General features: G+C 41.5%; 1 protein-coding gene across 1 annotated transcript in view; it reads right to left on the reverse strand.

Annotated features, from left to right (window-relative positions):
- The window catches only part of LOC149186038 (putative serine/threonine-protein kinase SIS8), a 285,716-nt gene that overhangs the window by 68,316 nt on the left and 204,916 nt on the right, over nucleotides 1-12,484 (reverse strand). Inside the window, exons 8-9 of the mRNA XM_089410866.1 lie at nucleotides 10,971-11,049; nucleotides 10,682-10,780 (exon numbers count right to left, since the gene is read on the reverse strand). Coding sequence (XP_089266992.1) covers nucleotides 10,682-10,780; nucleotides 10,971-11,049 — 178 coding nt within the window. The remainder of the gene's footprint in view (nucleotides 1-10,681; nucleotides 10,781-10,970; nucleotides 11,050-12,484) is intronic.

Consider the following 12,484-nt stretch of genomic DNA (forward strand, 5'->3'; position numbering starts at 1 on the left):
AGGATTCTTGTTGAATCCATCAGAGACCACTTGATTCCATATGTTTCAGGACTGCAAACTTCAAAGCAGATGTATGATGCCCTAGTAGGATTGTATATCATCAACAACAATGGTCAGAAAATGAGCTTGAGGAACCAACTTCGTGATGTTCAAATATCTAGAGATGATACAGTGGCTTCCTACTTCGAGATGATCTCTCAACTGAGAGATCAACTTCAGGCTATTGGCAAAATCATTGAAGGAACCAAACTTGTGATTACAGCTCTGCTGAAAACTAGTATCAGTCTTCACAGTTATTGTCTAGCTCATGACATCTTGTAATTTTTATGTATTTGTCAAAAGAAAGAAAAAAAGAAAAATTATTGTAAAGAAAAATTATTTATAAGCATGGGTTTCATGCTTTATTTATTTTCTTTCTAGGTCAAAGCACCCATTGTGTGCTTCTGGGGTTTGTTTCATGAGTCATAGTCCTTGTCATCATGTATTAGACCCTTCTTAGGCTTATTTTTTCAAAGAAGAAATTTATTCTATGTCAAAATTGTCAATTATGCCTCCCGCACCAAGTCAGCCTGCCCTATCCTTATGTCGGCCTCATTAAGGAGCTTCAACCACTATATATAAAAGTGGATTCGACCTATTGTGATCCCTATCCAACAAAGTTTAGATCTGTAGTTGTAAGAGCAAGAAAAAGAGTGTGAAATGCCTAGAAAAAGAGGTCTACATCATCACAAGAGAAGGTGAATCATAGGGAAGGAAAAGAGACACATGAATAGCTAAAAAGGAGCCGAAAGCTCTGTTTTTTTGCCACACGTGCAGGTGAACTGAGGTAAGTTGCAGGTCCGGAGGTGCAGGCCGACATTTCATAGTTGCAGAGAAGGGCCTAGACCCTTGAAAGAGTTGACTTGTGTTGGCATTTGGAGAAGTTTGACTTGAGTTGATTTTTGGAGTTCGGCTAAATATCTTGGGAGGCTGACTTGGTGGATTGGAGGAGGTCTTTGTTTTTGTCAAAGGGTCTTGGTTGTCTCCTTTGATTTGGTTCTTCAAGAAGAGAAGAATATTTTGCATTTTCCCCTGGGAGGGGTTTTTCCCTGGCTTAGAGCCTACATTCTATGTCCTTGTTGTTTTGATCTTCATGCATTTATGTTTTGGTAGTTGCTTGATGATAAGAAGATAAAAGAAGACACAATAGAAGATAATAAGATTCCTAAGAAATTACAATTAGTTATCAAGATAAAAAAATCTTTCTATCTTTCTGATTTTCTAACAAGCTCTTAATGGTCTACCTGATTTATGGGATTCATTAGCATCCAGAAATTGTGGTAGAAAAGAGGTTCCAATTTTTCACCAGCTATGGACCTCATGCACTCAAGATGAATCTATACTAGTATCAAAAGGAAAGATTCAGAGACCTCAAGATGGAGAGTCCCAAGCATTTGCAGCTCATATGAAAAATGGAAAAATAAATTTTGGAAAGTTTCAGTGAAGCCATTCAGGTAGAAGACTTGCTCCTCAAGAGAAGAAGAATATGTCAAAGATTCAATGTTTTGGTTGTCACATGTTTGGTCATTAGAAAGACAACTGTCCTGAAGGGAAGGATGTGTTGATTTGGGGTAGCATTGGATGTGCTCTAGCCACAAAAATTGGTGGAGAAGCTAAAGCACATGAGATCTCCAATACCCAGAAATGGTTTGGGCAGATTCTAAGCTGTTTGGGAGATATTAAAATAATTTATATTTTTAATGGAGTCCCTAATTTCTAAACTTAGGGAAAATAAAATATTAATGTGAATTAATATAAAACTGTTAGAAGGGTCCAAAAGTCATGGATCAAGCCAGAATTAATTTTAGTCGTTCATTAGGGACTTAATCTCGGTCGTTGAAGGGTCACTTGGAGAATACACCGAGTTGATCAAGATTTCAATTTTCTAGGGCAGGGTTTGCTGAGGAAGTCGAAAGAGTGATCAGAGTTGCAGTTGAGGGGCAGTGAATACAGAAGCAGCAAGGCATAGATCAGCGCAAAAAGCTGGGAGAGAAGGACACAGAGCCAACCAGAGGTTTGCGCAGAGCCAGCCAGAGGTTCGTGCAGAGCCAGCCAGGAGTTGCACAGTGCCTTAGAGAGCCAGCGTGGGTGACATTGAGGCTCTAAGGGCTGACGCAGTGCCTCCAGAGGCTGCTGCAGGCAGACGCTGTGCCAGAAAGGGCTGACGCAGTACCTAGAGGCTGACGTTGGAGTTTTTGTGGGGCAGATTGGAGCTAGGAGCTGTCAGAGTGTTTATCCGAGGTTTCAGTCGGAACATCTGTCTCCGACGAAGAGGTACTACTGCCGAGATTATTCTCTGTTGGGTGAGTTGGTTTAGGCACCCAGCTTGTATTCTGAAAATGCTTAATAATTAAAACCCTCAGATCGCTGCACCAGTTTTCCCACATTGGGTTTTTCTGGGGACATTGGTCCAAAAACAACGGTGTCACTTGTGTGCTTGTTTTGTTTCGTTCAGTTGATGATCTGTAATGTGTTGAGCATGTACTTGTATTTATTTCAGTATTTACATGGTAAATAACTTGTTAATTAAATCAGAACAAGTAGGCAGAAATAAATCAGAAAGTACATGAAGGGTTTCTAACGGGTTAGACCTAGAAATTCCAACATGATATCAAAGCAAGGTTGCAGATCATAGGAGAACTGAGGACATCAGCGGAGCAGAGCAGCAGCAGCAGAAAACAGTTGTCTCGAGTGACAGAAGTTGTTCCTAGAAGAGAAGCGGCAAGGAAGGGGTGACGTAGTGCCTATGTCATCAAGTTTGGGCCAAGGAGAGGATTAGCGCAGTGGCAGAGGGGAGCAGACTCGACCTACGCAGTGCCCGGTCATCTTATTCAGTCAGGAAGGATTGACGCCCGTGGCCAAGAGGTGCGAATTTCGCTGGTGTCAGGATTGCACAAAGCCTAGAAGCTCTAGCCTTCAATTTGTTGGGCCTTAGGAAGTTGAGAGTAAGTTGCAGAGTGAAGTTGGTGGGGTACTCTAGTCAAAATAGTACCTAACAAGGCAAGACCAAGGAGGAGGGAGTTGCTACCGAGGATTTCTAGCCAAGAAATCTGGATCAATGGTGTAGCTGCACTAAGGATCAGGGTGGGGGTATCTCGACATAGGCAGAGGGGTTTCTAGGAGGGAAATCGAGGCTCAGAGGGAGTCACACCGAGAACTTAAAGAAGGGAAGTACAGGAGCAGCAAGATGGCAGTGAACGGGGTAAGCGACCGGGACAGACTAGACAGAGCCTAAAACTTCGTAGTCTAGAAGGCCAGAATCTTGTTCGTTCTCGATAGGAGTCATGTCAACCACTTCGCCTTGAGTACGATAGTGATCCCAGTTGACCTAGCTGATAACGACAAGTACGAGGAGGCAATGGCGAGGGCCAAGAGCATCATCCTTGACAGGGTCAAGGACCATGTAGTACCACATATTGCCGAAAAGGACACGGCAAATGAGATGTGGGAGGTCATAAAGAAATTGTACCAACATACTTCTGTGCAAAGAAGGATGCTACTAGAAAATCAATTGCGGTCGTACTAGATGCAGAAGGGAGAACAAATTGACACCTTCCTCGGTCGATTGAAGGAGATCCAGGATCAGCTAACTTCCATAGGGGCCACACGGGATCAAAAATTGATGGTGAGAACAGTGCTGAACGTAGTCTCTGAAGACTGGGAGGTGTTTTTCCAGAGCGTACTGGGCAAGGCGACCCTTCCAGATTGGGAGGAAATGTGGGCAACTCTTCACCAAGAAGAGATCAAAAGGCTAAGTAAGGTGGGAAGCAGCGGCAAGGGGATCAGAATCAAGAAGGAGGAAGAGGAGGATGTTGCCCTAGCATCCGAGGAAAAGCTGGAGAAATGGAAGAAGGAGGACCTCTCCAAGGTCAAATGCTTCAACTGTGGGGAACTAGGTCACTATGCGAGCCAGTGTCCGAGGAAGAAGAGCAAAGGAGAGGTTTCCGAGACCAAGGCTGCGCTAGCAAGGGCAGAGAAGGAAGTGGAGACAGATGATGACTGTGCCATGAGTGCTCACAAGCCACTTGAGCAGAAGTGGGAAGACATCAAGTTGTAGTCAGACGAACTACAGGCAATGAGGGGCAGGATCCTCGAGGTACCCAGCCTCTTGGATTATACCTTGCTACGACAGCCCTGAAGAGTAGCAGTACTGGCGGATGTCAATAGAGACGTATGCGGGTGGAGCAACAGAGGGAGCTACAGTGCAGGATTCCCAGGGCAGTGTGAGGCAGCAGTGCGAGATGCATGGAGTTGTTGCAGCAGCGTAGAAGTCAGAGAAGGGGCACTTGTCAGCGACAGAGGGAGTTTTAGCATCGAGGGTGTCTCTAGCCTAACTGAGATGTCAAAGTTGGGAGATCAGTTACTTCTCAGTAACTGAGTTGCAGTGCAGCAGTAAGCAGTGGCAGCGCTATGGGTAGCACGATGCAGCATGATGAGAAGGGCTGCCGTATAGATGTAGTAGTGGCAGTGGCAGGGCCATGGGTAGCAATACATGATGCAGCAGTGCAGAGGATGTTGGGCAGCAGGCCTAGCATCAGCACAGGGACCGATACCGGATGATCAAGGTGATGCTCAGTGAAGAGTATTACTAGAGCATAGTCCTCGCTAAGAGGAAGTGTTGATTTGGGGTAGCATCGAATGTGCTCTAGCCACGAAAATTGGTGGAGAGGCTAAAGCACATAAGATCTCCAATACCCAGAAATGGTTTGGGCAGATTCTAAACAGTTTGGGAGATATTAAAATAATTAAAATTTTTAATGGAGTCCCTAAGTCTAAACTTACAGAAAATAAAATATTAATGTGAATTAATATAAAATTGTGTTATAAGGGTCCAACAGTCATGGATCAAGCCAGAATTAATCTTATCCGTTGATTAGGGACTTAATCTCGACCGTTGAATTGTCAACGAGAAAAGTATAAGAGGAGGCTTGAGGGTCACTTGGAGAATACACCGAGTTGATCAAGATTTCGATTTTCTAGGGCAGGGTTTGTTGAGGAAGTCAAAAGAGTGATCAAAGTTGCAGCTGAGGGGCAGTGAATACAGAAGCAGAGAGGCAAAGATAGTACCAGGAGGATCAGCATAGAAGCCGAGAGAGAGGGACGCAGAGCCAACCAGAGGTTCACGCAAAGCCAGATAGAAGGACGCACCAACGGCTTGGCTTTATCAACTCCGACTAAAAGGATGCTCCAACACCCTGCTTTATCAACTCCGATTGAAGGGATGCTTCAACACCCTACTTTATCAACTTTGACTGAAAGGATGCTCCAACACCCTGCACATGCTCCAACCTACCCTAGCACCACCTTGCTACCCTGAAGTATTTTCAGGCTCCAACCTGAAGGGGCCTTCACTCTCCTGCCTTACACCACCCAACAACCCTTCACAGTTAGCTAACACTTGCCCTGAAGGCTCCGACCCTCAATTTACAATAGTGAACCACATTTCATATTGTTTCAGACTAGATTCACCTCTACTTAATAAACAACATCAAACTGCATTGCAATCTCTGCTCAACAATCAAATATGCTTCAATAACATCTATGTACCAATGACATCCAATAAACAAGACAATTTGACTACCAGGCCAAATTAGCAACAGTTAACCTCTAGTCATTAAAATAAAACTCAAATAATCTGCTCATCAAGTTCGTAATTGAAGATGATGATGAGCATGATGTAGGAGAATATAAGAATGATGATAATCAAGATAACCTTGATGACAAATAATGAAGCATATCTAATACTATTGTTCTCCCTAAGTTGAGAGGGAGCATGCGTACATCTCCCCATTTGAGATGGAGGGCATATTATAACAGTCATAATGAATAACTTGAAGAAAGAAGGAAACAGCTTTGTGGCTAGAGCACATCCGATGCTACCCCAACACTCATAAAAGTCCTCATTGACCAACTGACTTGCATAAGAGATATTCTTAATTTAAGAGTTGATAGGACCCCCACATGATTTAATTAATCGCTTAGCCAATTATTTTGTTGCCACATTATTTCACTTTGGGGACTTTGACCACACTGTCAGGGAACAAACTTTGGATGGACATATCTCCTTAACCATGAGGAGTTATGAGGCATGCCACCCACCATTGGAATTGGCACAACAAAGAGAATCAAGTGAAGATGATCTTTCTTGCCAAAACACTCAGCTTCTCATGCAAAATCCTCATTAAATGCAAGGTAGCATGACCATACCGTAGGGGCTTCTCAGGACTTCTTGATCTAGAGCTTCCAATAAAAGTAATCCATTGACATATGTTAAGAGCATTCAAGGATAACACTTGCATAAATGACAACACCATTCAACGCTAAAAGGGTTGAATATTAGCCACCCCTACCAAGGTTGGGTACACCTTTATAGGACTTGGTCTAGTTAGATATTACAAGGTTATCCCAGTTTAAAATATTAGTATGCCCTTAATATACAATTTTGGTCCACTTACATGCTTATATGATCTTAGTCTCTAATGAATAGTTGCTTTCACTTAAGTTTAAGTTGGTCTTGCCAAGTGGTTTGCAACAGCACAAGCCTTGTGGGCACCCACTCCACACGTACCCAAGCCCTACAGAGAGGTTCATGACTTGGCAGATGCAATGTTGCCCACTTACATCAGAGCGTTGGGCAATACGTTGACTTGAGCAGTTAATGCACATCCCAGAATACCCCCAAGACCCAAGACGTTGATCTTCTTTTTCCTACCACAAAGGAATCTTAATGATTGCACCACTCGACACCAGCATGCCCCCCACATTCGCCTTGACACTACTTGATGGGAAAGCAATGATTCAAAGCCCAAATAAGGATGGTCTCCCATGAGATGACTAGGGTGGGCTTGTTGCACCTAATGGATCCTTAACCCTGGAGAAATGAGGCACTACGTTGACCATTGGAGACCCATGGAGATGATGTGGGGGCGCCCCGGCAAGATTTGGGACCTTTAGAGCCGCTTTGAGGTTCGATTTGAGGATTACTCCTCAAATGTGGATGATTATGATGCTTGGAAACATTTTCAGCCTTCTCTTCTCCATCAAATAGCATTTGGAGCCCAAAAAGGGCATGACATCATCATTTTAGAGGCTTACGGCTCACACGTGTGGGTCTATTTTCGCATAGTTTCATGTTGCTATAGTGGGTTGGCTTGTACCTCAAGGTTTACTTGTGTTTGCTCATTATCAAGGTTGTTTTAAGGGCTTCTTAGCTAAAATTAAGTGAGGCAAACCTCATATAAACAAAAGGTCACCTCACACTTCATTTCATCATCACTTGTGGACTATTTCGGCCTCTTAGAAGAATTCGGCCTAGCTCTTGTACCTCGCTACTTTTGTGGAGATGTGATCTTTGTGGACATTTTTCGATTGGAGACTAGCTCTTGTTGTGGAGACATCATTTTGGGATAAGGAAGGATTTTCCATCGATATCTTGTGAGTACTTTTATCGTTGAATATAGTTTTTAAGTTATTGTATGCAATGTATTTTTCTCAGGTTTCTATATTCCTTCTCTAAATGCATATCTTTGTGTGAAATTTTTGGTGAAATATTGCATGCTTTAATTAAGAATCTTGGACATCCCCTGAGAACCTCCTATAGAGCTTTTCTCTTGCTTTTTCGCCATATTGAATGATAATTGGGATTTCAAAAGTGGAAACTTAGGGTTTCCCCCCTTACTCCTTTCAAGGGTTTAATATCTCCATAGTAATTTTCACTTAGATGACATCACCCAAGTAGTTAATAGGCACTGGCTTCCACATAGATGGTCAAAACTAATAAAACTTAATTCATTTCTCTCTCTTAACCAATTTCGGCCCTACAAGGCAAGCCACTAGGGCTAGGGCATAGGGCCACATTCAACTAGGGTTGAAGCATTGGCTTGTTTTTAGGTTATTCTTGTTGATTAGACCTTATCACATCTAAATCTTCCATTTTGCATGGTTGGAGTGACCCCTATAAAGCTGACGCCACAAACCCTGGGCAATTCTAGCCTAGGAAACCCTAAACTAGCATTAAGGCTTCAACTTAGGGCTTGTTGAAGACTTGAGGCTCCATCTTTGTTGATCATCTCTCTCTTACAAGTATTTTGTGTGAAAAATTTGTTACTACAACAACTGATTTATTTTACTTTTCCAATAAGTTATTTACGAAATCCCTTCAGTAAATATTAAAACAAATCCTACTACAGATCTCACACCATTATACGAGGCCAATATCTCTTGGAGAGCCAAAATTCTTATTGCTTAGTTAAGGACTAATTCTCATCAACTCCGTTGTGAAACAAGGCGCTGGAAAAGGCCAAAGGAAGTGTGGGAGGAAAGGGTATGCATTTTTTGTTCTTCCGGAAAAGTGGAAACAGAAAAACATTTCATTTTAGAATGTGAGGCCTTCAAAGACAACAGGGAAAGATATGCAGATACGCTGGCAGCTAGATCTTGGGATAATCTATTTAACGAGGGGTTTGTCGAGAAGATGGGAGCATTTATTGTGAAGCTTCACAAAAAAAGGGCCGAATACATCAAGCAGATGAAGAAGCAATCTGTCCCATAGGCTATCTTTAGCCTCGTGGACGTTGAAATAATTTCTTTCTTCTTTCTTTCTTTCAACAAATACATGCACAAGAATCAAATACATCAACATAGTTATTTTTGGACAATTGTCCCCGAAAAAACCCAATGCAGGAAAACCGGTGCAACAAATGAGGATTTTATTAATCAACTTTTCTTGAGTACAACTAGGGTGCCAAACTGGCTCACCCAACAAAAATAACCACACGGCAGTAATACCATAAAAAACTCTGGCACTTCCCTTAAGCTCAGCGTCAATCAAGCTGACCTCTACGCAGCTCCCAGATCCTTTGCGTCAGCACTTTGCCTCATTGCGTCAGCACTTGTCCTCTATGCGTCACCCACGCAGGCCCTCCAGTCACTGCGCAATCTAGCTGCCTCTGTGTCTTTCTGATTGGCTCTGCATTTGCCTCTCTGATCTCTGTGTTGGTCCTCGGACACTATCCCTACCTCTTTGTTCTATACTCGCTTCCTCTCACTGCAATCCAGACCTCTAGTTCAAATTTCTCAGCAAACGCCACTCCAAAAATCGAATTGACTAGTCTCCCTCCAGTGTGTCTCCAATTGAACCTAAAGTCTTCTCTTATACTTTTCTTGTTGATGAATCAACGACCGAGATTAAGTCCCTAATCAACGACTAAGATTAAAATAGACTTGATTCTTATCTCTTAGAAGCTTTTCATCCTTATCTTTATTAATATCCATTAATATTTTTATTGTCCTAAAGTTTAGACTTAGGAACTCATTAAAAATATTAATTATTTTAATAACTCCTTATCCGGATGGAATTTTCCAAAACGATTTTTGGGTCTTGGATCTCATGTTCTTTAGCCTCTCCGCCAATTTTCATGGCTAGAGCACATCCAATGCTACCCCAAATCAACATTTTGTTGGTCTTATATGCCTAAGTGTGCTAACTTTGTAGTATATCATCCAAACCCTAGGCTATAAGCCCTTCTTTGTATTTTCTTAGAGGGTATGTTATTCCTTATCACATTGGATTGAGCCTTGTTTCTAGTCTTAGTGCCCTGTCTAAACCTTTTAAAACTATCACCTTTGAGCTATTGACTTAGGATATCTGTTACGTGACTTATACCTGGAAGCCTCCCTTCTTGTGAAATTCCCTAAAGAGCAGGCCTGGAAGCCTCCCTTGTTGTGAAATTCCCTAAAGTTCAGGAAGTGGAGTCCTGAGGTGACAATGGCCTCCATCCCATTCTTTTATCTTGGTCTAGCCCTTTTCTTGTGAGGCCTCTCACAGGACCTGATAGATTTTGAGGCAACAGTGCCTAACTAGGGTTTTTGAACTGGCCATTTACTTGCACAAAACTAGCCAAATGCCCAACATCATGGACAAAAACTGATTGAGCTAACCTCTTGGGCTAACGATATTTTTAAAATTATATTTCAATTTACTGGAAAAATATAAAGTTTATGCGTTTTTATTGTTCAGTGATTTTTTTGTTCCTTTTGTTTTCTCACAATTTTAAATTTTCATTGTTCAGTCGTTATTGAGTATGAGTCTTGCAACACTACTTACAATCTAATAATGACCTTTGAATATTAGGCTATCAAACCTTCAACTAGAACCCAGGTTATTTTTCAAAATCCTTTTTAATTAAAATGCTGTGTTTAGATTGCTGGTAATTAAATTAAAATGCTATGTTTGCAAAATGGTAAAGTTCATCGTTACTCTTACAGTAGCAAGAAAATTGATTCAAAAACAAAAACCTAACAGCTATCTGTTTAACACTAAATCAAAATGAATAGCACATGCTATAATGCAGCTCTGGACTCCTGTATTACTCCTTTAGGAAAACATATATGCCATGTTTTAGGTTTGCATTCAAATTGCATAACGTTTGCTGCCAGCACAGAGTCTGGATATGCAATGTGAAAATAAATTGGTTTTAATATATATTGCAATACTTTGACACTTAGATGGGAAGGAGAACAATTGCATGACCCTACTGATCTCTTCTTTAACTGCTATGAAAGACCTGCCATATTGAAGACAATAAAAAAAGCACCACGAAACAATGACCTCATACTTGTAGATTTGTGGCACAATTCCTACCTTGACGACCCAATTTTTATCAACGAGAAGATTTGGCGACTTCAGATCTCGATGAACTATTACGGGATTGCTACTGTGCAAATAATTCATTCCTTGAGCCTGCACATTAAAAAAAAAAAAAGCAGTCTGCAAAATCACTCTATGAATTGTTTAGCTATTTAAGAATCAAGATATGTACTTTAGACAATTTAAACAAATATGGAAAATGAGTGTTTTGCATAACCAAAGCAGCATCAAAACAGTTTGATGAAATGAAGAAATGGGCACGTTCATAAAATTCATGTCTTACCACATCAAGAGCCATTCGTAAACGCCGCTTCTCATCTATTTGAATGTTAGGGCGGTGGATTAGCCTATACAAGCTTCCTCTGCATAGTAAAATGAAGGAATCCTTTGTTATCCAAGCAGAAGCAACTTACAAAACCCAAAAAAAAGAGTACGGTTATGCTAGATTGTTATTTAGAAAGGAAAACAGAACTAAAATCCATAATGCAAGCTAGTCCTTGGGACAAATGCCACAAGTTTGGAACTGCATTTTTCTGTAATGATCGTTCAAACAGGAAATAAGAAAAATGATACCATAAAAATGGCCATCACTTCTATTTTGAACTCCATTACAGATCCCTCTATGGATTTGTACTTTGAAACAGTTCACCTACTTCAAAACAAAATTTCTGATATGGTTATTTAGCAACCTCATGGTCTTTTTTCCCATTGAATCTTGTTAGCTTTAACCCACACATTTGTCTACTCTGTGTTGAACATGGATTCCATCTAGGGTTACAGGTTTACAAGTAATCACCATGAACCAAGGTAAAAGAAGGAATGCATGTGCATATGACATAAAAATACAGGAGGAAGAACAATCACAGAAACATACATACATCCACAAAGAATGGCATTAAGCTCTCAATCAACCTCAGTCTATTTATGTTAGCTTTTGGGTTACTTCAAAAGCCTTTATACCATGTTTGGGGCTACTTCATGAGTTTTAGGGTGCAAAATGTGTGCTCAGCCCCTAAGAGTCCAAGATGTGTTTTACGAATCAGAGATGGTCTGTAACGAATTTATGCATTGGATGTAGCTTATTCAGTGGTTGTTTGAAATCAGTTTGGTGTTTGCTGCGCATTCTTCCCTAGGGCTTTTGAGTTCTCTTGACAGCATCAGTGCTGTCTTTCATGATGGCCACATGAAGAAGTTTACTTGCTTGGAGAGCTCCCTACTTAAGAGTGTCGTACAACTTGTAGGAGGGCATCAAGCCCTAAACAGCATGGGGCTATTTGGATTCATGTATGAATGCTTGTAGTTGGCTCAGGGATGTTTGGGTTGGAATAGAGTTCATGCAAGGGAAGTGGGCCCAGTGGAGCACATGGCATAGGAGATTGATATGGGCTTGTGACAGAGGGGTGTGGCCACAACTAGTGTAGCTACATCATCTCAGAACCTTTATTGTGTATAACATCACCTTGGAGCTTGACATGTGTACCCTTGCAGTGAAGTGCTTCACTTGACAGCATGTGTGATGTCTTTCATGGTGGCCACATGGAAAAGTTTACTTGCTTGGAGAACTCCCTACTTAAGAGTGTCGTACAACTTGTAGGAAGGCATCAAGCCCTAAACAGCATGGGCTTATTTGGATTCATATATGAATAATTGGAGTTGGCTCAGGGATGTGTGGGTTGGAATAGAGTTCATGTAAGGGAAGTGGACCCAGTGGAGCACATGGCATAGGAGATTGATATGGGCTTGTGACAGGGGGTGTGGCCACAACTAGTGTAGCTACATCATCTCATAACCTTTATT

Source organism: Pinus tabuliformis, chromosome 3_1 (assembly GCF_031772625.1).
Source record: "Pinus tabuliformis cultivar Carrire ecotype Pingquan chromosome 3_1, CPIR1, whole genome shotgun sequence".
In the NCBI taxonomy this organism is placed as follows: domain Eukaryota; kingdom Viridiplantae; phylum Streptophyta; class Pinopsida; order Pinales; family Pinaceae; genus Pinus; species Pinus tabuliformis.